The sequence below is a fragment of the Pongo abelii genome, chromosome 6 (assembly GCF_028885655.2).
Source record: "Pongo abelii isolate AG06213 chromosome 6, NHGRI_mPonAbe1-v2.0_pri, whole genome shotgun sequence".
NCBI classification, from domain to species: Eukaryota; Metazoa; Chordata; class Mammalia; order Primates; family Hominidae; genus Pongo; species Pongo abelii.
Genome location: NC_071991.2, coordinates 27,484,087 through 27,511,839, shown reverse-complemented (window position 1 = coordinate 27,511,839; position 27,753 = coordinate 27,484,087). Strand labels below are relative to the sequence as shown.

At 50.3% G+C, this 27,753-nt stretch overlaps 2 protein-coding genes and 1 pseudogene across 4 annotated transcripts; all 3 read left to right on the top strand.

The window, feature by feature from the left end:
• Positions 1-227: 227 nt before the first annotated feature.
• LOC129060705 (putative uncharacterized protein FLJ44672) lies at positions 228-20,468 on the top strand. 3 transcript variants are annotated; one of them, XM_063725717.1, is made up of 11 exons: positions 228-365; positions 1,102-1,291; positions 3,527-5,736; positions 7,824-7,947; positions 9,783-9,899; positions 10,237-10,433; positions 11,291-11,355; positions 17,026-17,148; positions 17,891-18,081; positions 20,107-20,164; positions 20,257-20,468. In XM_063725717.1, exons 3-6 carry the CDS (start codon positions 4,522-4,524, stop codon positions 10,275-10,277), a joined length of 1,497 nt encoding a protein of 498 aa, XP_063581787.1. In that variant the 5' UTR covers positions 228-365; positions 1,102-1,291; positions 3,527-4,521; the 3' UTR covers positions 10,278-10,433; positions 11,291-11,355; positions 17,026-17,148; positions 17,891-18,081; positions 20,107-20,164; positions 20,257-20,468. The 3 variants fall into 3 exon arrangements, with proteins under 3 accessions (XP_063581787.1, XP_063581786.1, XP_063581788.1); XM_063725716.1 differs by lacking the exons at positions 228-365; positions 1,102-1,291 and adding an exon at positions 2,297-3,434; XM_063725718.1 differs by lacking the exons at positions 228-365; positions 1,102-1,291 and adding an exon at positions 2,297-3,434 and having other exon boundaries at positions 7,824-8,206.
• Positions 20,327-21,435, top strand: LOC129060704 (putative uncharacterized protein FLJ46235; the record flags this gene model as incomplete). The annotated part of the gene is made up of 2 exons (XM_063725831.1): positions 20,327-20,590; positions 20,921-21,435. Coding segments are annotated over 2 exons (450 nt in total), but the record flags the coding sequence as incomplete, so codon positions are not given.
• On the top strand, positions 21,178-23,144 carry LOC129060703 (putative uncharacterized protein FLJ44672; annotated as a pseudogene).
• Positions 23,145-27,753: the final 4,609 nt, after the last annotated feature.

Below are 27,753 nucleotides of genomic sequence, written 5' to 3'. Positions count from 1 at the left end.
TTATATCAACATGTAATGGTTTTATTAACGAATGTGATGAATAATATTTTAAAATTTTTATCTTATTTTCTAATTTTAATATAATTATTTATATAAAGTCTTAGAGATCTTCAATAAAGTTAAAAAATGTAAAGAGATGCTAGACCCCAAAAGGTTGAGAACTTCTAGTTTAGAAATATTCAGAGTAAGCCACATACAATTTGCTACTTGAACTATTTTCTTTCTTTCTTTTTTTGTTTTAGGAGGTGGGGACTCACCCTGTCACCCAGGCTGGAGTACATTGGTCCCGTCACAGTTCACTGCAGCCTTGAACTCCTGGGCTAAGGATCCTCCTGCTTCAGCCTCCTGAGTAACTGGGACTGTAGGTATACATGACGACACCTGGCTAATTTTTAAATATTTTTGTAGGCATGGGGCCTCACTTTGTAGGCCAGGCTGGTGTCAAACTCTTGGACTCAAGTGACCCTTCCACCCCTGCCTCCCATCCTAGAGGGACTGAATGAGCACTTGTTCAATTTTCTAAAAAAATAAAAAATTTCTGAAGGCTATGGGATGATGGCAGGAAGATGAAAGTAGGAAAACAAGAATAAATTCAAATGACTTATTCACACATGTTCTTTTGACAACAAGAAGAACCTTTAGTATATACGTTCCTTACAAACAAACAAAAGGCACATAAACAATGTTGTATAGGAGCTTCAACACACACTACAATATTCCCATTTTGCTGACATCAGTTTTGGAAATTTTTCGTGGTTTACTTGACTATCACTATTAGTATTTTGCTTCTCTAATTATTTTTATCAACTTCCTCATCTGTTAACTTCTCTCCAAGGTATGTCATATCGTGATATACTGCTGCTGCACGAACATGGCCAATGTCTTCCTATTAAACCTGTAGAATGTTTCCCTAATTTATTTTTTTATCCTTTGTCTCTGTGTTTTGCATTTTTCTTACCTTTATTGTCAGAAACTCCAGAAAGTCAATCGTACTAATTTATCACCTTTTGCTTCATTAATTTATACTTTGCTTATATATGGAATTTTGCCCAACAGACCTCGTTACAATTTCTAACCTGTTTTGTTTTGTTTCTGAGACAGGGTCTCGCTCTATTGTCCAGGCTGGAGTGTAGTAGTGCTATCACAGCTGACTGCAGCCTCAACCTCCCAGGCTCAAGCAATCCTCCCACCTCAGCCTCCCACGTGACTGAGACCATAGGTGCTTGCCACTATGCCTAGCTCATATTTGGACTTTTCCTATAAGTGGGTTCCAGAGGGGTAACTGCGAAATGTGAGTATGCATGGATTTTGGTATATGCAGAGATGGGGGGCTGGAACTAATCCTCTCTGTATACCGAGGGACGACTGTATATGTTTGTACAGTTATGCTGTAGGACATACTGTTCCATAGCCTTAAAAGTAATAATTTTTAATGACAAATGATTTTTAGTTGAGTGGAATAATAATAATATTGATAAAAGTAGCAGCTGGCCAGGTGTGGTGGCTCACACCAATAATCACAACACTTTGGGAGGCTGAGACAGGAGGATGGCTTGAGGCCAAGAGTCGGAGACAGGCCTCAGAAACAAAGGGAGTCACCATCCCTACAGAAAAATACATGAATTAGCCTAGTGTGTGGTAGCATGTTCCTGTAGTCCCAGCTACTTGGGAGGCTGAAGTGGGAGGATCACTTGAGCCCAGGGAGGCTGAGACTGCAATGAGTCATGATCAGGCCTCTGCACTCCAGCCTGGGTGACAGAGTGAGACCCTGTATCAAAACAACAAAAAAGTAGCAGCTAACATCACCTTACCTTTTACTAGGTGCCTATAAATATCATAGTATAATTTCTTATAACTGTTTCATATTTCACTTAATTACTCTGTCTTCAATTACTCCCAGATTTTCACTGTGTTTGTACAGATGACCTTTTGTTTAGATTGAATTGTCTTCCCAAGGTATTTCCAGAAGTAAGATTACTGTGAGTCATGGTGAATGGACATTCTCATTGCCCTTGCTGTAAATTGACAAGGTTTTGGGTGCCTCCCAGCTATTATCCCAGCACTTTGGGAGGCTAAGGCAGGAGGATTGCTTGAAGCCAAGAGTTGGAGGAGGCAGTATGGTGAGACCGTGTCTCTATTATTTTAAAAAATTGCCAAGCTTTACCCTGGAAGGCTTATATACAATTTTAAAACCCCTCATAGTATAAGAAAGTGCCCATTTCACTGCACCTTTGCCAGCACAGGGTATTATAATTTAATAAATTATTTTTTGTTTGATTATTTAAAATAGATAAAAGGCCTCATATTTATTTGTCACATTTCAATATCTTTTCTTAGCTTATTGGCTCTATTTCTTTTCTGTCTGTAAATGGTAGTTGTTGTTGTTGTTTTGTTCTTTGAGACAGGGTCTTGCTCTGTCACCTAGGCTTGACTGTAGTGGCATAATCATGACTCACTGTAGCCTTGACCTCCCAGGTTCAAACTACCCTCCCACTTCAGCTTCCCAAGTAGCTGGGACTACAAGTGTGCACCACCACTCCCAGCTAATTTTTTTCTTTTCTTGCATAGAGACAGGGTCTCACTGTGTTGTCCAGACTGGTCTCTAGCTCCTGGCCTTAAGCAATCCTCCTGCATTAGCTTCTCAAATTGCTGGAATTTCAGGCATGAGCCACCATGCCTGGCCTGGGCTAGTCCTATATTCTCTAGAGTTCTCTTTACTTTGTGCTAGCCAATCTCTCATTATGCTGTTCACCTGTTATAATGAATAATTCTCTGTATTAAATTTTATCACTTTAAACTTTTGAGTGGTTTATGCTTCCTGATTGGACTCTGACTAATATGCTAGGAAGGGTCCCAGGAGATAAACCCACACAGATGGGATTTGGGCATAGGATTGGTTTCCCAAGGGGCAGTGCTGAGCTCTTTGCCAGTGGGAAATGGGATGCTGGTGATTTCCAGGAAGTGACCTCACAATGACTCAAGCTACCACTTACGTTGATTGTGATGAAATGCCAGCTGAGGCACATGCCTTGGGAGCTAAGTGGTTGCTGTACTTGACCACTATGAAGACTAGTGTGGGAAGGGTCGTTTTGGATGCACTTGAGCAGGGGTCCCCAACCCCTGAGCCATGGAGCCGTAAGGAGCCACACAGCAGGAGGTGAGTGGTGTCGAGTGAGGGAAGCTTCGTCTGTATTTACAGCCACTCCCCTTTGCTCACATTCCCGCCTGAGCTCCACCTTCTCAGATCAGCAGCAGCATTAGATTCTCATAGGAGAACGCATCCTGTTGCGAACCGTGCATGTGAGAGATCTAGGTTGCGCTGTCTTTATGAGAATCTAATACCTATTGATCTGTCACTTTCTCCCATCACGCTCAGATGGGACCATCTAGTTGCAGGAAAACAAGCTTAACACGCCCACTGATTCTACATTATGGTGAGTTCTATAATTATTTTATTATATATTACAGTGTAATAATGGAAATAAAGTGCCTAATAAATGTAATGTGCTTAAATCTTTTGGCCCAGCTCCTACCTCCCGGCAGCCTCTCCAGGCCCAGAACTTTCTCCAGTCAGCCTCTACAGACCAAGCTCATGACTCACAGTGGCCTATTTAGGCCCATACCCTACCTCACGGCAGTCTCCGCAGATGAGGCTACTGCCTCACAACAGCCTCCACAGGCACAGCTCCATCGTTACAATGGCCTCTTTAGACCCAGCTCCTGCCTCCCAGCCTTCTCTCCAGGCCCTGAACTTTCTCAAGTCGACCTCACCAGGCCCAACTCCTGCCACTCATTGGCCTCCCAAGGGCCAGCTTTTGCCTCACGGCCACCTTCCAAGACCCAGCTCCTGTTTTACAGTGGCCTCTTGAGGCCCATCTTCTGACTCCCGGCAGCCTGTACAGGCCCAGCTCCTGCCTTACAACGGCCTCTTTAGTCCCAGCTCCTGCCTCTTTGCAGGAGGCCCAAATGTCCTCAAGTCCAGGCCACAAAATCCAGGGCCAAAATGTCCACAAGTCGGCCTCTCAAGGCCCAGCTCCTGCCTTTCGTTGACGTCTCCAGGCCCAGCTGCTGCCCCCAGGTGGCCTCTACAGGCCGTGCTCTTTCTTCTGACTGTGTCTGGAGGTCCAACTCCTGCCTCAGAACAACCTCTTTTGGCTCAGCTCCTGCCCAGCTCCTAGTGGCCTTTGTAGGCCCAAAACTGCCTCAAGTCAAGCTTTCCAGGCCCACCTTCTGCCTCCCAATGGCCTGGACAGGCCCAGCTCCTGCGTGACAATGGCCTCTCCAGGCCCAGCTTTTGCCTCACAGAGGCCTTCCCCAAACAAGGTCCTACCTGCCTCCCAGCAGCCTCAACAGGCCCAGATCCTGCCTCACACTAATCTCATTAGTCCCAGCTCATGCCTCACGGTGGCCTCTCCAGGCCCAGCTCCTGCCCCTCGACAGGCTGTCCGTGCCCGAAACTTCCTCAAGTCGGCCTCTCCAGGCACAGCTCCTGCCTAACATTGGCCTCTTTAGGCACAGATCATGCCTTGGTGGCCTCTCCGGGCCCAGCTCCTGCATCCCAGCAGCTTCTGTAGACCGAGAACTTTCTCAACTCTGCCATTCCGGGCCCAACTCGTGCCTTCCGTCGGCCTCTACAGGTTCAACCTCTGCCTCACAGCAGATTTTCCCGGCCCAGCATGTGCCTCACCGCAACCCCCTAGGCCAAGCTCCTGCCTTTCAGCAGCCTCTACAGGCCCCACTCCTACCTCAATGGCCTCTCTAGGGCAAGCTTATGCCTCACAGTGGCCATTCTGGCCCAGCTTTTGCCTTTTGGCAGCATCTCCAGACCCAGAACTTCCTCAAGTGGGCCTCTCCAGGCCCAGCTCTTCCTCCTGGCGGCCTCCGCAGGCCCAGACTGTTGTCAAGTCGGCCTGTCCAGGGTCAGCTCCTGCCTCCAAGTCGTCCTCAAGTCGGCCTCCCCAGGCCCAGCTCTGGCCTCTCAGCGGCCTCTCCGGGTGCAAAAGTTCCTCGAGTCAGCCTCTCCAGGCCCAGCTCCTCCTGCCTCCCAGTGACCTCTTTCAGCCCAGCCCAGCTCATGCCTCCCGGCGTCCTTCCCAGGCCCCGCTTTTGACTTTCGGCGGCCTCTGCAGGCCCGAATTTGACCTCCAGTCGGCCTCTCCAGGCCCGGCCTCCTGCCTCCCGAAGGCCTGCACAGGCCCAGCCTCTGCCTCACGGCGGACTCTCCACGCCCAGCTAGCTCTCACCTCACTGCGGCCTCCCCAGTCCAAAGCTCCTGCCTTTCCGCCGCTTCGGCAGGCCCGGCTCCCGCCTGCCAGTGGCCTCTTCAGGCCCATGGGGCTCATTCCTCACAATGGCCTTTCCAGGCCCAGTTTTTCCCTTCCGGCGGCCTCTCCGGGCCCAGAACCTCCTCAAGTTGGCCTCTCCAGACCCACTTGCAGCCTCCCGGCGTCCTCTCCGGGCCCAGGTCTTCCTCCCGGCTGCGTCTCCAGGCCCGACTCCGGCCTCCCAACAACCTCTTTGGACTCAGCGCCTGCCCAGCTCCTGGTGGCCTTGGTCGGCCCACAGCTTCCTCAGGCCAAGCTCCCCAGGCCCAGCTCAGGCCTCATGGTGGCCTCTCCAGGCTCAGCTCCTGCCTTCCAACGGCGTCTCCAGGCCCCAAACGGCGTCCGGTCGGTGGGCTCCTCCAGGCCCAGCTTGGGCCTCCCGGCGACCTCTGCAGGCCCAAGTCGTCCTGAAGTAAGCCTCTCCAGGCCCAGCTCCGGCCTCCCAGCAAGCAAGCTCTTTTGGCTCAGCTCCTGCCCAGCTCCCGCCAGCCTTTGTAGACCCCGAACTTTATGTCATAGTGTGTATCAATATTTCATTCCTTCTATGGCAGTATTCCATGGTAGAGACACACTGCATTTTGTTTATCTGTTCATCAGTTGGTAGATATTTGGATTGTTTCCATGTGTTCCATGTATTGGTCATTATGAATAATGCTGCTATGAAGATTGTTGTACAAGTTTTTGTGTGGACATATATTTTTATTTTTCTGGGATATATGCCTAGGAGTGAAATTGTTGCATTATAGGATGACTGTACATTTAGCCTTTTGAGAAACTGCCAGACTGTTTTCTAAAGTGGCTACACCAGTTGGGTGCGATGGCTCACACCTGTAATCCCAGCTACTCAGGAGGCTCAGCTAGGAGGATGGCTTGAGCCCGTGAATTCAAGACCAGCCTGGGCAAGATAGTGAAACCCTGTCTTGATTTTTAAAAAATCCAATTAAAATAACAAGAAAAGAAATACCCAAACAAAATGGTTACACGATTTTATGTTCCCACCAGTAATGTATGTGGATTCCAATTCCTCCACATCTGCACTGACATTTTTTTTTTTCTAGTTAGGGGCTTGCTCTGTCTCTCAGGCTGCAGTGCAATGATGCCATCACAGTTCACTGCAGCCTTGACCTCCCAGGCACAAGTGATTCTCTCATCTCAGCCTCCTGAGTAGCTGAAAATTACAGGTGTACGCCACCATGCCTGGCTAATTTTTATATTTTTTTTGTAGTGATGGGATTTTACCATGTTGCCCAGGCTAGTCTCATACTCCTGGCCTCAAGTGATCTGCCCACCTCAGCCTCCCTAAGTTCTGGAATTACAGGCTGCCACCATGCCCGGCCTTCACCAACATTTGCCATTATCTGTTTTTTTTTTTTCCTTTATACCTTAAGGCAGTATAAGAGCAAGTGTCTTCAATTATAGGAAACAGTATAATCCCAGGGCATTGGGAGGCTAAGACAGGAAGATGTCTTGATGCCAGGAGGTTTGTTGTTGTTGTTGTTGTTTTTGACAGAGTCTCGCTCTGTCACCCAGGGTGGAGTGCAGTGATGGGGTCCACTGCAACCTCCGCCTCCCAGGTTCAAGTGATTCTCCTGCCTCAGCCTCCCGAGTAGCTGAGACTACAGGTATACGCCACTACTGCCCAGCTAATTTTTGTATTTTTGGTAGAGTCAGAGTTTCACCATGTTGGCCAGGCTGGTCTCGAACTCCAGACTTCAGGTGATTTGCCTGCCTCAGCCTCCCAAAGTGCTGGGATTACAAGCATGAGCCACCATGCCCAGCCTCATGCCAGGAGTTTTAGACTAGCCTGGGCAACCTAGCAAGACCTTGTCTCTACAGAATATTTAAAAATTGGCCAAATGTGGTGGTGCCTGTGTATAGTCTCTCTCCCCCTCTCTTTTTTTTTCTTTCTAACTTTTTGTGACATGGTCTGTCTCTGTCACCCAGGCTGAAGTGCAGTGGTGTGATCATGGCTCACTGCAGCCTGAAACTCCTGGGATCAAGTGATCAATCCTCCCACCTCATCCTACCAAGTAGTAGGGACCACAGGTGTATGCCACCCAGGTCTTGCTATGTTGCCCAGGCTGGTCTTGAGCTCCTGGCCTCAAGCAATCCTCTCACCTTGGCCCCCCACAGTGCAAGGATTACAGGTATGAGCCACCATGCCTGGCTCCTATCCTGCCTATTGAGAACCAAAAGAAGGATCCAAATTCTCCTTAGCTCAACTCGAGCCATTTCCTGATTGCTTCATCAGCAAGGAGCTGGTTATTGGGCTGTCCAGGCCTCCCAAGCAGCACAGAAATGAGGTGAAGGAGTTTTCCTGCTGCTCCACTCTGTAAGGAGTTGGAGGGTGATGTTTACTCGTTTGCAGAGAGAGATGCCTTGTAGGTACCTCAGGATGGAGAGGACCCTGATTCCAATGTCCTTTTTTTCTTTAGAAACAGGACCTTGCCCTGTCACTCAGGATGGAGTTCAGTGGTCCAATGTCCTTTTTTTCTTTAGAAACAGGACCTTGCCCTGTCACTCAGGATGGAGTTCAGTGGTCTAATCGTGGCTCATTGTAGCCTCAAACTCCCAGGCTCAAGCAATCCTACCATGTCAGCCTTCCCAGTAGCTGGGACTACAGGTAAGCATCGTGACACTCAGTGAATTTTGTTTTTATTTTTTTGTAGAGATGGGGCCTCAGTATGTTGCCACGGCTGACCTTGAACTCCTGCACTCAAGGGATTTTCCTGCCCTGGCCTCCCAAAGTATTGGTATTACAGGCATGAGCCATTGTGCCCACCGTCTCTGGTTCTTAACCTTCTGCCTCCCTCTTCCAGTTTTGAAGAATGCTTGTAATTACATGGGCTCTCCTGGATACTCCAGGATAATCTTGTTTTAAGGTCAGCTGATGAGCAACATTAATTTTATCTGCACTCTTAATTCCCCCTTCCTATGTAATTGTGCTGTGTAACATAGGACATGAGCAATTGGTGGGGGTGGGGGTTATTACTTTGGCCACCACAGTAACTATTTTATGCCAGGTACTCAGCTAAGCACTGGTGAATTAAGCATGAATAACACACACTCCCTAATCTCCATCCATTCATGGGAGGAGCACCTCACCTGCCATGCTCCTGAGAATCTGGGGAGTCAAAGAAGTCTTCCATGAGGAGATGATGCCAAAGCAGACAAGTGACAGAGGAGTCGAGCTAGCTAGGAAGAGAGTAGAGGTTTAAGGGGAAGCATATTATAAGCAGAGGATATCACCCACTTCAGAGACTCCCAGAGGAGAAAGAGAGTGCATTCAAGGGGCAGATGAGGCTCAGTTGGACTCTATAGCAGATGAAATGGAGAGGGGCAAGCAGTAAGGCTGCCTTGCAAGGCAGGGCAGAGCAGGGGCTGTTAAGGAGTTTGGACTTAATCCCTGAGGCAAGGAGAAGTGATATAAATGGGGGAGTAACATAATGAGATTCATGGATTAGAGACATGGCTCAGGCTGCTGTAGAGAAGGCACCAGGGAGAGCAGATGGCTCAATGGGTGTGCAGGAGACCTCTCACTGAGTTTAGGGAGAGGTTTTTAAAACAGAAGAAGTTTGAGTAATTTAAATGATGATGGGAAGGAGCTAAAAGTGGGGGATAGGTTAAAGATACAGGAAAGTGGGAGGAAGAACTGACAAGTGAGGTTCCAGAGAGGGCAGGAGAAGAGGAGATTCCCATAGGGGGATTAACACTTTCTTTTCTTTTTTCTTTCTAAGACAGGGTCTCACTCTGTCATCCAGGCTGGAGTGCAGAGGCACAATCTTGGCTCACTGTAGTGTAGACTTCCCAGGCTCAAGGGATTCTCCCACCCCAGACTCCCAAGTAGCTGGAACTACGGGTGTGCACCACCACCACACCTGGCTAATGTTTCTTTTTTTGGTAGACACAGAGTCTCACTATTTTGTGCTGATTGGTCTTCAACTCCTGGCCTCAAGCGATCCTCCTGCCTACGCTTCCCAAATTGCTGGGATTACAGGCATGAGCCACAATGCCTGGCCTCTGCTAGTTCTGTATTCTCTAGAGTTGTCTTTACTTTGTGCTAGTGTGTCCCTCATTGTGCTGATCCTCTGTAAAAATTAATACCTTTTTTTTTTCGAGATGGAGTTTCACTCTTGTTGCCCAGGCTGGAGTGCAATGGCGCTATCTCAGCTCAACGCAACCTCCACCTGCCGGGTTCAAGCGATTCTCCTGCCTCAGCCTCCCGAGTAGTTGGGATTACAGGCATGTGCCACCATGCCCAGCTAATTTTGTATTTTTAGTAGAGATGGGGTTTCTCCATGCTGGTCAGGCTGGTCTCGAACTCCTGACCTCAGGTGATCTGTCTGCCTTGGCCTCCCAAAGTGCTGGGATTACAGGCATGAGCCATTGTGCCTGGCCAAAAAATTAATACTTTTTATATTAAATTTACATATATACATTTTTTCTTTTTGATACCAGGTCTCACACTGTCACCCAGGCTGGAGTACAGTGGCACAACCTCTGCTCACTGCAGCCTCCACCTGCCAGGCTCAAGCAATTCTCCCACCTCAGCCTCCCGAGTAGCTGGGATTACAGGTAAGTGCCACCACACCCAGCTGATTTTTGTGTTTTTCGTAGAGACGAGGTTTCGCCATGTTTCCCAGACTGTTCTCAAACTCCTGAGCTCAAAGCAGTCCACCCACCTTGGCCTCCCAAAGTGCTGGGATTACAGGTGTGAGCCACCTTGCTCATTCTAGTTTAAAGTTTTGAGTGGTTTGTGTCTCCTGATTGGACTCCTACAAATACAGAATTGATGCTAGGAAGGGTACCAGGAGATAGACGCACACAGATGGGATTTGGGAATAGGTTTGGTTATCCAAGGAGCAGTGCTGAACTCCTTGCTAATGGGATATGGGATGCTGGTGATTTCCAGGAAGTGACCTCAAAATGACTCAAGCTACCACATACTGTTGATTGTGAAATGCCAGTTGAAGCATATGTCCTGCGAGCTTAGGGGTGCTACAAGTTGACCACTGCAGCAGTAAAGATGACTCTGAAGAATGGCATGGGATGGATCTTTTCAAATGCACTTGAGCGGCGGTCTCCAACCACAGGGCCACAGAGCTGGAGGTGAGCAGCAGGCGAGTGAAGGGAAACTTCATCTGTATTTCTAGCCCCTCCCATCACTTGCATGACCCCCTGAGCTCCACGTCCTGTCAGATCATCAGCAGCATTAGATTCTCATAGGAGCACAAACTGTTGTGAAGTGTGCATGCGAGGGATCTAGGTTGTGTACTCCTTATGAGACTCTAATGCCTGATATTCTGTTACTGTCTCCCATCACCCCAGATGGACAGTCTAGTTGCAGGAAAACAAGCTCAGAGATCCCACTGAGTCTACATTATAGTGAGTTGTAGAATCATTTCATTATATATTACTATGTAGTAATAATAGAAATAAAGTGCACAATATATGTAATGCACTTGAATCATCCTGAAATTATTTCCTCACTCCCAGTCTGTGGAAAAATTGTCTTCCACACATTCACTCTGTTTTTTGGTAGAGGCAGGGTCTTAATATATTGCCCAGGCTGATCTCAAACTCCTAGCCTCAAGTAATATACCTCTCTCAGCCTCCCAAAGTGCTGAGATTACAGGCATAAGCCACCACCCTCAACCAAGACTTTCTTAAACCAAATAAAAATTAAGTGAGATTACTTGAGCCCAGGTGGTCAAGGCTGCAGTGAGCCTGATTGCACCACTGCACTCCAGCCTAGGTGACAGAATGAGACTATCTCAAAAAATAAAATAAAATAAAATAAAATACAAATTAACCCTTTATAACATTCCCAGTAACTTTCCCTCCTAAGTGTTCCCCACAAGTCTTTGAATTCTGTTTAATTTTCACATAACATTTAAGATGTTTAAGAACTTATGTCTGTCTGTGTCATCCCTTTATGTCAAAAGATGTCTTTTTGTCACTTCCAGCTGGATCTACCATGAAAGACTTCTGAATCCAGGAAGAGAGACTGACTTGGCAACATGTTATTCAGGTACAAAAAGATTTGGACTGTAACTCAAAAATGATCAAATAATAGTGCATGCATCAAGTGCAATGGGAAGCTCTTCTGGAGAGTGAGAGAAGCTTCCAGTTAAGGTGACATTGAAGCCAAGTCCTGAAAGATGAGGAAGAGTTGTATGAGAGTGGGGAGGGAAGGGGGAGGTGGAGGGATGGGGAATGGGCTGGGATAGGATGGAGGAAACAGCCCGGGAAGGGAAACCAGCACTATACAGACCTGAACAATGAAGATGGCATATTTTGTTCAGGGAATAGTGAATTAAGTGTGGCAGGAATGCTTTGTAGAGACAGTAATTTGCTAGTATGGAATTTTGCCTGAGAGACCTCATTGCAGTTTCTGATTTTTTGATGTCATCATCCGTCACTGTCCTTGTCAAATAGTTTGGAATAGGTATAATGATTACAATAACCCCAAGCATAATATTTCGTTAATTCTCACAGAATCACAGGTAGATGCCACAGTTATCCCCATTTTATGAATGGAGTGATGAAGCCTTAGGAATAATGAATGATTTACCCAAGCTCACCTGGATATTAAGACTGAGTCAAATGTTGGGTCTGGTCTGACTTTAATGTTTGCTTTGTTCATGAGCACCATGTATTGCCTCTCCTATGCAGTTAAGCAGGTAGACAGGTGACAGAAAAGCCCATGTTTGTCTCTACTCACACACTTCCAACTGAATGTATGTATGGAGTTTCTACACCAAATTCTTCAGTGCTCTGGATATTAACTGGGTGTCCCATGACTTTATTCTGACACTACCTGGAGTTAGCACAGACCCCACAAGTTAGGGGCTCAGTCCCACGAGACCATCCTGACTTCAGATGCCAATGGCAAGTCCTAAGTTGTTACCTGTACTTTTGACCAACCTGTTGCAAATCGGGGGTTCCCATAACTGTCTTCTTATAATTTGCTAGAACAGTTTACAGAACTCAGGAAAACAGTTTCTTTTCTTTTTTTCTGAGAGAGAGGGTCTCATTTTGTTGCCCAGGCTGGTGTGCAATGGTGCAGTCATAGCTCATTGCAGCCTCGATTGTCTGGGCTCCAGTGGTTCTCCCACCTCAGCCTCCCTAATAGCTGAGACTACATGCCTGCACCACCACATCTGGCTAGTTTCTTTTATTTTTTGTATAGATGGGGTCTTGTTTTGTTGGCCAGGCTGGCCACAAATTCCTGATCTCAAGTGATCCTCCCACCTCAGCCTCTGAAAGTGCTGGGATTACGGATGTGAGCCACCACATCTGGCCAGTTCATTTCCTATTACTGGTTCATTGTGAAGGATACATCTCAGAAACAGTCAATGAAAGAGACGTGCATGCTGGATGCAGTGGTTCATGCCTGTAATCTCAGCACTTTGGGAGGCCAAGGTGGGAGGATTGCTTAAACTCAGGAGTTTGAGACCAGCCTGGGCAACATGGTGAAAACCTGTCTCTACAAAAAATTAAAAAATAATAATAATAACCAGGTGTGGTGTTGTGCACCTAGAGTTCCAGCTACTAGGGAAGCTGAAGTGAGAGGATGCCTTGAGCTGGGGACTGGGGAGGCTTAGGTTACAGTAAGCTGAGATTGTGCCACTGCACTCTAGCTTGGACAAAAGAGCCTGATCCTGTCTCAAAAAAAAGAAAGATACCCAGGGCAAGTTAAGTTCGGAGGGGCGCAGAGCTCCCATGCCCTCTGTTGAACATGTGACCCTCCCAGCATCTCCTGTGTCCAGCAACCCTGAAAGCTCTGCAAACCCCGTTCAGGGTGTTTATGGAGGCTTTATTATGCAAGCATGATTGATAAAATCTTTGGCTGTTGGTGATTAAGTCAGTCTCCAGCCCCTCTTCCTCCTGGAGTTCAGTGCATGAGGCTGAAAGTTCCAAGTACCATGTGGTTCCACATGAGGCTGAAAGTTCCACAAGTACCATGTGGTTGCATGGTAATCAGCCCTCCTCTTGAAGAAATTTAGGAGCTTGCAGTCACCCAGTCATCTCAACAACATCCCCAAATGCATTCTTACCATGCTGGAGATCCCAAAGTTCTTAGAGGCTCTTGTGTTAGAAACCTGGGACCAAGACCAAATATTAAAACAAAAGATGTTCCTGTCACATCTATCACTGAGGTCTTTGTAAGAGCTTTAGAAGCTCTGTGCCAGGAACCAGGGACAGAGATTAAATATATATTTCTTTTCTTTTTTTTGAGACAGAATCTCCCTGTGTCATCCAGGCTGGAGTGCAGTGATGTGATCATAGCTCACTATAGCTTTGGCCTTCTGAGATCAAGCGATCCTCCCATCTCAACCTCCCAAGTAGCTAGGACTACACATGCATGTCACCCATGCCCAGCTCATTTTTGTAGAGTCGGAGTTTCACCATGGTGGCCAGGTTGGCCGTGTTGGCCAGACGGGGTCTTCTTTTGTTGCCCAGGCTGGCCGCAAATTCCTGGGCTCAAGTGATCCTCCCACCTCGTCCTTGTAGAGATGGGATTTAGTTATGTCGTCCAGGCTGATCTCAAACTCCTGGGCTAAATCGATTGTCTCACCTCAGCCTCTCAAGTAGCTGGGACTACAGGCACATACCACCGTGTCGGGCTAATATTTATTCTTATTTTTTTCTAGAGGTGGGGGTCTCACTATGTTGTTCATGCTAGTTTCAAACTTTGGGCCTCAAGTGTTCCTCCTGCCTTGACCTCCCAAAGTGTTGGGATTATGGGTGGGAGCCACCATGCCCAGCAATCACAAGGGTCTTTATAAAAGAAAGAGAGTAGGAGAGTTAGAATTGGAGCAGGAGATGTGATGGAAGCAGAGGTAAGAGAGGGAGATTTGAAGATGCTTCACTTCTGGCTTTGAAGATGGAGTCAGGGGCCATGATCCAAGGAATGGGGGTGGCTTCTAGAAGCTGGAAAAGCCAAGAGAACACTTTAGAGTCTCCAGAAGGAATGCAGCCCTGCTGACATCTTGACTTTAGCCTTAATAGACCTAGTTTGGGCTTCTGGCCCCTAGAATCGTAAGATGGTAGAGTTGTGGTGTTTTAAGCCACTAAATGTGGGAAACTGCAAACTATGTTGCAGCAGCAAGAAGAAATGAACATGAAGCCAGGCATGATGGCTCATGCCTGTAATCCCAGCACTTTAGGAATTTAGGCAGGAGGATCACTTGAGGCCAGGAGTTCAAGACCAGTCTGGGCAACAGAGTAAGACCTTGTCTCTACAAAAAATGAAAAAATTGGCCAGGCGTGGTGGCTCATGCCTGTAATTCCAGCACTTTGGGAGGCCGAAGCAGGCAGATTACCTGAGGTCAGGAGTTCGAGACCAGCCTGGCTAACATTGCGAAACCCCGGCTCTACTAAAAATACAAAAATTAGCTGGGCGTGGTGGCACGCACCTGTAATCCCAGCTACTTGGAAGGCTGAGGCAGGAGAATCACTTGAATCTGGGAGGTGGAGGTTGCAGTGAGCCGGGATCGCACCATTACACTACAGCCTGGGCAAGAAGAGTGAAACTCTATCTCAAAATAAAATAAAATAAAATACTAAAAAATTTAGCCAGGCATGATGGCATGAACCTGGAGTCCCAGCTACTCGGAAGGCTGAGGTGGGAGGATCGCTTGAGCCTGGAAATTTGAGGTTGCAGTGAGCTGTGATTGTGCCACTGCACTCCAGCCTTGGTGACAGTGAGATCTTGAAAAAAAAAAGAAAGTAAAGAAAGAAGAAATGAGCATGGTGGGCATGGGGACAGATGGCAATGTTAAATAGAATGGTCAGGGGTGGCCTCCTAAGTGAAAATTGAGTAAAGACTTGAAGGAGGGGAAGGAGCTGGCCAAGGTGCTGAGGGAAGAGGATTGTAGGCAGAAACAATAGAATAAAGTGTCTGAGGTGTGTCTGAGGCTCTGGAAGGAGGCCCATGGAGCAGACGGAGAGAGGGAGAGAATTAGGGGAGGGGGCCAGGGAGTTGCTGGGTCGGGATCAGTACAGATCACATAAGCCCCGGGAGGTTATTTCTGGGGCTTTGGCTTTTACTCTAACTCAGATGGGAACTGCCGGAGGGTTCTGAGCAGAGAGGCGACATGATCTGTCTCCTGATTTAAAAGCATTCTCTGGCTGCTGAGTTGAGAAAGACTATGGGAAGATGTGGGTAGAAGCATGGGAGCCAAGCTTTGGCAACATCCAGGCGGGAGGTGATGGTGGTCCTGACCAGGGTCATGGTGGTGTTGAGAGATGGTCAGAGGGGAGAAGTAGGGGAGGAGGCCAGGGAGTTGCTGGGTGGGGATCTTCAGTACATGTCGAAGACAGTCAACAGGATTTCCTGACAGACTGGATATGGGGTGTGAGAGAAGGCAGGGGTCAAGGTTGAGTTTGATTGTTACTGAAATTATTAAGTAATTTTAAAGAACACTACTGCCTTTCCCAATCCTACCAAGTATGGGATGCTAGATGAAAGAAATCTCTTCAGGCTCATTGCAGTGGCTCATGCCTGTAGTCCCAGCTGTTTGGTAAGCAGAGGTGGGAGTAACTTTTAAGGGCAGGTGTTCAAGACCAGCCTGGACAACACAGCAAGATCTGCTCTTTACAAAAATATTTTTCAAAATTAAATAAATATAGCTAGGCATGGTGATGTGTACTTGTAGTTTCAGCTACTCAGGAGGCTGAAGTGGGCAGATCTCTTGAGGTCAGGAGTTTGAGGCCAGCTTGGGCAACATAGCAAGACCCCTCACTCTACAAAAAAATTAAAAAAATAACCAGGCATGGTGGCACTCAACTGTACTACCAGCTACTGGGGAGCTGAGGCAGGAAGATGGCTTGAGCCCAGGAGGTCGAGGCTGCAGTGAGCTGTAAGTGCACAGCTGCACTCCAGTCTGGGTGACAGAGCAGGACCTGTCTCACAATACAAATAAAAATACAAGTAAAATAATGAAATCTCAAGTCAGAGCCTTTTGGCCCTGCAGCCTTTGCAACCCCTCAGCCGTGCAGTGGGGTTTGCGTCGCTGGGAATGAGAAGACCCCTGCCCAGTGTTGTTGCCTGACTAATCAGTGTTTTAAAACATATATTAATCGGGGTGGGCGCGGTGGCTCACACCTGTAATCCCAGCACTTAGGGAGACCCAGGCGGGTGGATCACCTGAGGTCAAGAGTTCAAGACCAGCCTTGCCAACATGGCGAAACTCCTTCTCTACTAAGAAAATACAATAATTAGCTGGACATGGTAGTGGGCCTCTGTAATCCCAGCTACTTGGGAGGCTGAGGTAGGAGAATCGCTTGAACCTGCGGGGCAGAGGTTGCAATGAGCTGAGATTGCACCACTTCACTCCAGCCTGGGCAAAAGAACAAGACTTTGTCTCAAAGAAAAAAAAAAGTATTATATCAACATGTAATGGTTTTATTATTAATATGTAATGAATATTAAATATTTTTAAAATCTTGTATTATATCAACATGTAATGGCTTTAATATGTGATGAATAATATTTAAAAACTTGTGTCTTATTTTCTAGTTTTAATATAATTATCTACAGAAAGAAATAGTCTTAGAGATCTTCAATAAAGTTAAAAAATGTAAAGGGATGTTAGGCCCCAAAAGATTGAGAATTTCTAGTTTAGAAATATTCAGAGTAAGCCACATACTACTTGCTACTTGAACTATTTTTTTTCTTTGTTTTTTATTTTAGGAGATGGGGTCTCACCCTGTCACCCAGGCTTGAGTACAGTAGTGCTATCACAGCTCACTGCAGCCTTGAACTCTTGGGCTAAGGATCCTCCTACCTGAGCCTCCTGAGTAGCTGGGACTGTAGGTATACATGACGATACTTGGCTAATTTTTAAATTGTTTTGTAGACATGGGGTCTCACTTTGTTGGCCAGGCTGGTGTCAAACTCATGGCCTCAAGTGACCCTTCCACCCCTGCCTCCCATCCTAGAGGTATGTGCCACCACAAGGAGCACCTGTTCAATTTTCTAAAAAAAAAATTTTCTAAAGTAAGGCTGTGGGATGATGGCAGGGAAGATAAAAACAGAAGAATAAGTTAAAATGACTTATTCACACATATTCTTTTGACAGCAAGAAGAACTTTTAGTATATACATTCCTTACAAACAAAAGGCAGATAAACAATGTTGTATAGGAGCTTCAACACACACCATACAATATTCCCATTTTGCTGACATAAGTTATGGAAATTTCGTGGTTTACTTGAGTGTCGCCACCAGTATTTTGCTTCTCTGATGATTTTTATCAACTTCCTCATCTGTTAACTTCTCTCCAAGGTATGTCATATCATGACATACTGCTGCTGCACGAACATGGCCAGTGTCTTCCTGTTAAACATGTAGAATGCTTTCCTAATTTCTCTTTTTACCCTCTGTCTTTGTGTTTTGCATTTTTCTTACTTTTATTGTCAGAAACTCCAGAAAGTCAAATCGTACTAATTTATCACCATTTGCTTTATTAATTTATACTTTGCTTATATGGAATTTTGCCCAACAGACCTCATTACAATTTCTAACCTGTTTTATTTTGTTTTTTTTTTCTGAGACAGGGTCTCCCTCTGTTGTCCAAGGCTGGAGTGTAGTAGTGCTGTCACAGCTGACTGCAGCCTCAACCTTCCAGGCTGAAGCGATCCTCCCATCTCAACCTCCCACGTGGCTGAGACTATAGGTGCTTGCCACTATGCCCAACTAATATTTGGAATTTTCCTATACATGGATTCCAGAGGGGTGACAGCGAAACGTGAGTAAGCATGGATTTTGGTATATGCAGAGATGGGGGGCTGGAACTAATTCTGTATACTGAGGGACGACTGTATATGTTTTTACAATTATGCTGTAGGATACATACTGTTGCATAACCTTGAAAATAATAATTTTTAATTGAGTGGAATAATAATAATATTGATAAAACTAGCAGCTGGCCAGGTGTGGTGGCTCACACTGGTAATCGCAACACTTTGGGAGGCTGAGGCAGGAGGATGGCTTGAGGCCAAGAGTTTGTGATAGGCCTTGGAAACAAAGGGAGTCACCATCCCTACAGAAAAATACATGAATTAGCCTAGTGTGGTGGCATGTTCCTGTAGTCCCAGCTACTTGGGAGGCTGAGGTGGGAGGATCACTTGAGCCCAGGGAGGCTGAGACTGCAGTGAGTCATGATCAGGCCTCTGCACTCCAGCCTGGGTGACAGAGTGAGACCCTGTCTCAAAACAACAAAAAAGTAGCAGCTAACATCAACTGACCTTTTACCAGGTGCCTATTAATACCATAGTTTAATTTCTTATAACTGTTTCTTATTTCACTTACCAAATCTGTCTTCAGTTACTCCCAGATTTTTACTTTGTTTGTACAGATGACCTTTTGTTTAGATTGAATTGTCTCCCCAGAAGTAAGATTACTGTGAGTCATGGTGAATGGACATTCTCATTACCCTTGATGTAAATTGACAAGGTTTTGGGTGCCTCCCAGCTATAATCTTAGCACTTTGGGAGGCTAAGACAGGAGGATTGCTTGAGGCCAAGAGTTGGAGGAGGCAGTATGGCAGTATGGTGAGACCCTGTCTCTATTATTTTAAAAAATTGACAAGCTTTACCCTGGAAGGCTTATACACAATTTAAACACCCCTCATAGTATAAGAAAGTGTGCACAGGGTATTATAATTTAGTAAGTCATTTTTTGTTTGATTATTTTAAATAGATAAAAGACCTCATATTACTTTACTTGTCACATTTCAACATCTTTCCTTAGCTTATTAGCTCTATTTCTTTTCTGTCTGTAAATGGTGGTTGTTGTTTTGTTCTTTGAGACAGGCTCTTGCTCTGTCACCAGGCTGGACTGTAGTGGCATAATCATGCCTCACTACAGCCTTGACCTCCCAGGCTCAAACTTCAGCATTCCAAGTAGCTGGAACTACAAGTGTGCACCACCACTCCCAGCTAATTTTTTTCTTTTTTTGGATAGAGACGGGGTCTCACTGTGTTGTCCAGACCGGTCTCTAGCTCCTGGCCTTAAGCAGTCCTCCTGCATTAGCTTCTCAAATTGCTGGAATTTCAGGCATGAGCCACCATGCCTGGCCTAGGCTAGTCCTATATTCTCTAGAGTTCTCTTTACTTTGTGCTAGCCAATCTCTCATTATGCTGTTCACCTGTTATAATGAATAATTCTCTGTATTAAATTTTACCACTTTAAACTTTTGAGTGGTTTATGCTTCCTGATTGGACTCTGACTAATATGCTAGGAAGGGTCCCAGGAGATAAACCCACACAGATGAGATTTGGGCATAGGTTTGGTTTCCCAGGGGGCAGTGCTGAGCTCTTTGCCAGTGGGAAATGGGATGCTGGTGATTTCCAGGAAGTGACCTCACAATGACTCAAGCTACCACTTATGTTGATTGTGACAAAATGCCAGCTGAGGCACATGCCTTGGGAGCTAAGTGGTTGCTGCACTTGACCACTATGAAGACTAGTGTGGGAAGGGTCGTTTTGGATGCACTTGAGCAGGGGTCCCCAACCCCTGAGCCATGGAGCCGTAAGGAGCCACACAGCAGGAGGTGAGTGGTGTCGAGTGAGGGAAGCTTCGTCTGTATTTACAGCCACTCCCCTTTGCTCACATTCCCGCCTGAGCTCCACCTTCTCAGATCAGCAGCAGCATTAGATTCTCATAAGAGAACGCACCCTGTTGTGAACCGTGCATGTGAGGGATCTAGGTTGCGCTGTCCTTATGAGAATCTAATACCTATTGATCTGTCACTTTCTTCCATCACGCTCAGATGGGACCATCTAGTTGCAGGAAAACAAGCTTAACACGCCCACTGATTCTACATTATGGTGAGTTCTATAATTATTTTATTATATATTACAGTGTAATAATGGAAATAAAGTGCCTAATAAATGTAATGTGCTTAAATCTTTTGGCCCAGCTCCTACCTCCCGGCAGCCTCTCCAGGCCCAGAACTTTCTCCAGTCAGCCTCTACAGACCAAGCTCATGACTCACAGTGGCCTATTTAGGCCCATACCCTACCTCACGGCAGTCTCCGCAGATGAGGCTACTGCCTCACAACAGCCTCCACAGGCACAGCTCCATCGTTACAATGGCCTCTTTAGACCCAGCTCCTGCCTCCCAGCCTTCTCTCCAGGCCCTGAACTTTCTCAAGTCGACCTCACCAGGCCCAGCTCCTGCCACTCATTGGCTTCCCAAGGGCCAGCTTTTGCCTCACGGCCACCTTCCAAGACCCAGCTCCTGTTTTACAGTGGCCTCTTGAGGCCCATCTTCTGACTCCCGGCAGCCTGTACAGGCCCAGCTCCTGCCTTACAACGGCCTCTTTAGTCCCAGCTCCTGCCTCTTTGCAGGAGGCCCAAATGTCCTCAAGTCCAGGCCACAAAATCCAGGGCCAAAATGTCCACAAGTCGGCCTCTCAAGGCCCAGCTCCTGCCTTTCGTTGGCGTCTCCAGGCCCAGCTGCTGCCCCCAGGTGGCCTCTACAGGCCGTGCTCTTTCTTCTGACTGTGTCTGGAGGTCCAACTCCTGCCTCAGAACAACCTCTTTTGGCTCAGCTCCTGCCCAGCTCCTAGTGGCCTTTGTAGGCCCAAAACTGCCTCAAGTCAAGCTTTCCAGGCCCACCTTCTGCCTCCCAATGGCCTGGACAGGCCCAGCTCCTGCGTGACAATGGCCTCTCCAGGCCCAGCTTTTGCCTCACAGAGGCCTTCCCCAAACAAGGTCCTACCTGCCTCCCAGCAGCCTCAACAGGCCCAGATCCTGCCTCACACTAATCTCATTAGGCCCAGCTCATGCCTCACGGTGGCCTCTCCAGGCCCAGCTCCTGCCCCCCGACAGGCTGTCCATGTCCGAAACTTCCTCAAGTCAGCCTCTCCAGGCACAGCTCCTGCCTAACATTGGCCTCTTTAGGCACAGCTCATGCCTTGGTGGCCTCTCCGGGCCCAGCTCCTGCATCCCAGCAGCTTCTCTAGACTGAGAACTTTCTCAACTCTGCCATTCCAGGCAGGCCCAACTCGTGCCTTCCGTCGGCCTCTACAGGCTCAACCTCTGCCTCACAGCAGATTTTCCCGGCCCAGCATGTGCCTCACCGCAACCCCCTAGGCCAAGCTCCTGCCTTTCAGCAGCCTCTACAGGCCCCACTCCTACCTCAATGGCCTCTCTAGGGCAAGCTTATGCCTCACAGTGGCCATTCTGGCCCAGCTTTTGCCTTTTGGCAGCATCTCCAGACCCAGAACTTCCTCAAGTGCGCCTCTCCAGGCCCAGCTCTTCCTCCTGGCGGCCTCCGCAGGCCCAGACTGTTGTCAAGTCGGCCTGTCCAGGGTCAGCTCCTGCCTCCAAGTCGTCCTCAAGTCGGCCTCCCCAGGCCCAGCTCCGGCCTCTCAGCGGCCTCTCCGGGTGCAAAAGTTCCTCGAGTCAGCCTCTCCAGGCCCAGCTCCTCCTGCCTCCCAGTGGCCTCTTTCAGCCCAGCCCAGCTCATGCCTCCCGGCGTCCTTCCCAGGCCCCGCTTTTGACTTTCGGCGGCCTCTGCAGGCCCGAATTTGACCTCCAGTCGGTCTCTCCAGGCCCGGCCTCCTGCCTCCCGAAGGCCCGCACAGGCCCAGCCTCTGCCTCACGGCGGACTCTCCACGCCCAGCTAGCTCTCACCTCACTGCGGCCTCCCCAGTCCAAAGCTCCTGCCTTTCCGCCGCTTCGGCAGGCCCGGCTCCCGCCTGCCAGTGGCCTCTTCAGGCCCATGGGGCTCATTCCTCACAATGGCCTTTCCAGGCCCAGTTTTTCCCTTCCGGCGGCCTCTCCGGGCCCAGAACCTCCTCAAGTTGGCCTCTCCAGACCCACTTGCAGCCTCCCGGCGTCCTCTCCGGGCCCAGCTCTTCCGCCCAGCTGCGTCTCCAGGCCCGACTCCGGCCTCCCAACAACCTCTTTGGACTCAGCGCCTGCCCAGCTCCTGGCGGCCTTGGTCGGCCCACAGCTTCCTCAGGCCAAGCTCCCCAGGCCCAGCTCAGGCCTCATGGTGGCCTCTCCAGGCTCAGTTCCTGCCTTCCGACGGCATCTCCAGGCCCCAAACGGCGTCCGGTCGGTGGGCTCCTCCAGGCCCAGCTTGGGCCTCCCGGCGACCTCTGCAGGCCCAAGTCGTCCTGAAGTAAGCCTCTCCAGGCCCAGCTCCGGCCTCCCAGCAAGCAAGCTCTTTTGGCTCAGCTCCTGCCCAGCTCCCGCCGGCCTTTGTAGGCCCCGAACTTTCTCCAGCCAAGCTCTTCAGGCCAACCTCCTGCCTCCCGGTGGCCTGAACAGGCCCAGCTGTGGCTGGAGAACAGCCTCTGCAGGCCTCTCTCTTGCCTGCCAAGGGCTTCTCCAGGCCTAGCTCTCGCCCCACGGCGGCCTCCCGGGGCCAAGTCCCTGCCTGCGTCCCGGCAGCCCGCGAGCGGCCCAACTCCTCCCTCATGGTGACCTGTTGAGGCCCAACTCATGCCTTTGGCACCTTGCCCAGAGGCGTGAGCCCCTGCCTCACACTGGCCTCTCTCACGATGAGAGAGGACCTCTCTCAAACTAGGACTTCTCTCAGCGTGAGGGAGAACCTCCCTCAGACTGAGAGAGGACCTCTCAGAGGATCTCTCTCAGGCTGAGAGGCCCTCCCTCACACTGGCCTGTTGAGGCCCAACTCATGCATCTGGCACCCTGCCCAGAGGCGTGACACCCTGCCTCACACTGGCCTCTCTCATGCTGACTGAGAGAGGACCTCTCTCATGCTGAGACAGGACCTCTCTCACGCTAGGACTTCTCAGCATGAGAGAAGACCTCTCTCAGCATGAGAGAGGACCTCTCTCACGCTAGGACTTCTCTCAGCGTGAGGGAGGACCTCTCTCAGAGGACGTCTCTCAGCGTGAGGGAGGACCTCTCTCAGAGGACCTCTCTCAGTGTGAGGGAGGCCCTCTCTGAGCGTGAGGGAGGACCTCTCTCAGAGGAACTCTTACGCTGAGAGAGGTCCTCCCTCACGCTGGCCTGCTGAGGCCCAACTCATGCCTCTGGCACCCTGCCGAGAGGCGTGAGCCCCTGCCTCACACTGACCTCTCTCACGCTGAGAGAGGACCTCTCTCACGCTAGGACTTCTCAGCGTGAGAGAAGACCTCTCTCAGAGGACCTCTCTCAGTGTGAGAGACGACCTCTCAGAGGACCTCTCTCATGCTGAGAGGTCCTCACTCACGCTGAGAGAGGTCCTCTGAGAGAGGTCCTCCCTCACGCTGAGAGAGGTCTGCTGAGAGATGTCCTCCCTCACGCTGAGAGAGGTCCTAGCTTGAGAGAGGACCTCTCTCAGCGTGAGAGGGGTCCTCTCTCAGCGTGAGAGGGGTCCTCTCTCAGCGTGAGAGAGACCAGTGTGAGGCAGGGACTCACGCCTCTTGGCAGGGTGCCAGAGGCATGAGTTGGGCCTCAGTAGGACAGCGTGAGGGAGGGCCTCTCAGTGTGAGAGAGGTCCTCAGAGAGGTCGTCTCTTACGCTGAGAGAGGTCCTCTGAGAGAGGTATTCTCTCATGCTGAGAAGTCGTAGCGTGACAGAGGTCCTCTCTCAGCGTGAGGGAGGACCCCTCTCAGCGTGAGGGAGGACCTCTCTCAGAGGACCTCTCTCACGCTGAGAGAGGTCCTCCCTCACGCTGGCCTGTTGAGACCCAACTCATACCTCTGGCACCCTGCCCAGAGGCGTGAGTCCCCACCTCACATTGGCCTCTCTCACGCTAGGACTTCTCAGCATGAGAGAAGACCTCTTTCAGAGGACCTCTCTCAGCGTGAGAGATGACCTCTTTCAGAGGACCTCTCTCAGCGTGAGAGATGACCTCTTTCAGAGGACCTCTCATGCTGAGAGGTCCTCCCTCACGCTGGCCTGTTGAGGCCAAACTGATGCATCTGGCACCCTGCCCAGAGGCGAGAGCCCGTGCCTCACACTGGCCTCTCTCACGCTGACAGAGGTCCTCTCTCACGCTAGGACGTCCCTCAGCGTGAGGGAGGAGCTCTCTCAGAGGACCTCTCAGCATGAGGGGAACTCTCTCAGAGGACGTCTCTCAGCATGAGGGAGGACCGCTCTCAGAGGACTTCTCTCAGCATAAGGGAGGACCTCTCTCAGAAGACCTCTCTCAGCGTGAGGGAGGACCTCTCTCATAGGACCTCTCTCAGAGTGAGGGACGACCTCTCTCAGTGTGAAGGAGGACCTCTCTCTGAGGACCTCTCAGCGTGAGGGAGGACCTCTCAGCGTGAGGGAGGACCTCTCTCAGAGCACCTCTCTCAGCATGAGGGAGTACCTCTCTCAGAGGACTTCTCTCAGCATGATGGAGGACCTGTCTCAGAGGACCCCTCTCAGCGTGAGGGAGGACCTCTCTCAGAGGACCCCTCTCAGCGTGAGGGAGGACCTCTCTCAGAGGACCTCTCAGCGTGAGGGAGGACCTCTCTCAGAGGACCTCTCTCAGCATGAGGGAGGACCTCTCTCAGAGGACCTCTCTCACGCTGAGAGAGGTCCTCTCTCACGTTGACCTGTTGAGGCCCAACTCATGCCTCTGGCACCCTTCTCAGAGGCGTGAGCCCCTACCTCACACTGGCCTCTCTCACGCTGAGAGAGTTCGTCTCTCATGCTAGGACGTCTCTCAGCATGAGGGAGGACCTCTCTCAGAGGATCTCTCTCAGCATGAGGGAGGACCTCTCTCAGAGGACCTCTCTCAGCGTGAGGGAGGACCTCTCTCAGAGGACCTCTCTCAGCGTGAGGGAGGACCTCTCTCAGAGGACCTCTCTCAGCGTGAGGGAGGACCTCTCTCCGAGGACCTCTCTCACCGTGAGGGAGGACCTCTCTCAGAGGTCCTCTCTCAGCGTGAGGGAGGACCTCTCTCCGAGGACCTCTCTCAGCGTGAGGGAGGACCTCTCTCCGAGGACCTCTCTCAGCGTGAGGGAGGACCTCTCTCAGCGTGAGGATGGACCTCTCTTAGGGGACCTCTCTCAGCGTGAGGGAGGACCTCTCTCAGAGGACTTTTCAGCGTGAGCGAAGACCTCTGTCAGAGGATCTCTCTCAGCATGAGAGACGACCTCTCAGAGGACCTCTCTCACGCTGACAGTTCCTCCCTCACGCTGGCCTGTTGAGGACCAACTCAGGCCTCTGGCACCCTGCCCAGAGGCATGAGCCCCTGCCTCACACTGCCCTCTCTCACGCTGAGAGTTCCTCTCTCACGGTGAGAAAGGTCCTCTGACAGAGGTCCTCCCTCACGCTGAGAGAGGTCCTCTCAGAGGGGTCCTCCCTCACGCTGAGGTCCTCTGAGAGAGGTCCTCCCTCACGCTGAGAGAGGTCCGCTGAGACAGGTCCTCCCTCACGCTGAGAGATGTCCTCTGAGAGAAGTCCTCCCTCACGCTGAGAGAGGTCCTCTAAGAGAGGTCCTCCCGCACGCTGAGAGAGCTCCTCTCTCAGCGTCAGAGAGGAACTCTCTCAGCATGAGAGAGGACCTCTCTAAGCATGAGAGGCGCCAGTGTGAGGCAGGGGTTCACGCCTCTAGGCAGGGTGCCAGAGGCGTGAGTTGGGCCTCAACAGGCCAGCGTGAGGGAGGACCTTTCAGCGTGAGAGAGGTCCTCTGAGAGGTCGTCCCTCACGTTCAGAGAGGTCCTCTGAGAGAGGTCCTTGCTCACGCTGAGAGAGTTCCCCTGAGAGAGGGCCTCCCATACGCTGAGAGAGGTCCTCTGAGAGAGGTCCTCCCTCACGCTGAGAGAGGTCCTCTTAGAGAAGTCCTCCCTCACGCTGAGAGAGGTACTGCCTCATGCTGAGAGAGGTCCTCTGAGAGAGGTCCTCCCTCACACTGAGAGAGGTCCTCCCTCACGCTTAGAGAGGTCCTCTGAGAGACGTCCTCCCTCACGCTGAGAGAAGTCCTCCCTCACGCTGAGAGAGGTACTGCCTCACGCTGAGAGAGGTCCTCTGAGAGAGGACCTCCCTCACACTGAGAGAGGTCCTCCCTCACGCTTAGAGAGGTCCTCCCTCACGCTTAGAGAGGTCCTCTGAGAGACGTCCTCCCTCACGCTGAGAGAGGTCCTCCCTCACGCTGAGAGAGGTCCTCTGAGAGAGGTCCTCCCTCATGCCGAGAGAGGTCCGCTGAGACTGGTCCTCCCTCATGCTGAGAGGGGTCCTCTAAAAGAGGTCCTCCCTGACGCTGAGAGAGCTCTTCTCTCAGCGTCAGAGAGGAACTCTCTCAGCGTGAGAGAGGACCTCTCTAAGCATGAGAGGTGCCAGTGTTAGGCAGGGGCTCACGTCTCTGGGCAGGCTGCCAGAGGCATGAGTTGCGCCTCAACAGGCCAGCGTGAGGGAGGACATCCCTCATGCTGACAGAGGTCCTCTGAGAGAGGTCCTCCCTCACAGTGAGAGAGGTCCACTGAGAGAGGTCCTGCCTCAAGCTGAAAGAGGTCCTCCCTCACGCTGAGAGATGTCCGCTGAGAGATGTCCTCCCTCACGCTGAGAGAAGTCCTAGCTTGAGAGAGGACCTCTCTCAGCGTGAGAGGGGTCGTCTCTCAGCGTGAGAGGGGTCGTCTCTCAGCGTGAGAGAGGCCAGTGTGAGGCAGGGAGTCACGCCTTTGGGCAGGGTGCCAGAGGCATGAGTTGGGCCTCAATAGGCCAGCGTGAGGGAGTGCTTCTCAGCGTGAGAGAGGTCCTCTGAGAGGTCGTCTCTCACGCTGACAGAGGTCCTCTAAGAGAGGTCCTCCCTCATGCTGAGAGAGGTCCTCTGAGAGAGGTCCTCCCTCACGCTGAGAGTTCCTCTGAGAGAGGTCCTGCCTCACGCTGAGAGAGGTCATCCATCACGCTGAGAGGGGTCCTCAGAGAGGTCCTCCCTGACGCTGAGAGAGGTACGATGAGAGAGGTCCTCCCTCACACTGAGAGAGGTCCTCTGAGAGAGGTCCTCCCTCACGCTGAGAGAGGTCCTAGCGTGAGAGAGGACCTCCTTCAGCGTTGGAGTGGACCTCCCTCAGCGTGAGAGAGGACCTCCCTCAGCGTGAGAGAGGACCTCCCTCAGCGTGAGAGAGGACCTCCCTCAGCGTGAGAGAGGACCTCCCTCAGCGTGAGAGAGGACCTCCCTCAGCGTGAGAGAGGACCTCCCTCAGCGTGAGAGAGGACCTCCCTCAGCGTGAGAGAGGCCAGTGTGAGGCAGGGGCTCACGCCTCTGGGCAGGGTGCCAGAGGCATGAGTTGGGCCTCAACAGGCCAGCGTGAGGGCGGACCTCTCAGCATGAGAGAGGTCCTCTTAGAGGTCGTCTCCGACGCTGAGAGAGGTCCTCTGAGAGAGGTCTTCTCTCACACTGAGAAATCCTGGCATGAGAGAGCTCCTCTCTCAGCGTGAGAGAGGACCTCCCTAAGCATGAGAGAGACCAGTGTGAGGCAGTGGCTTACGCCTCTGGGCAGGGTGAGAGAGGCATGAGTTG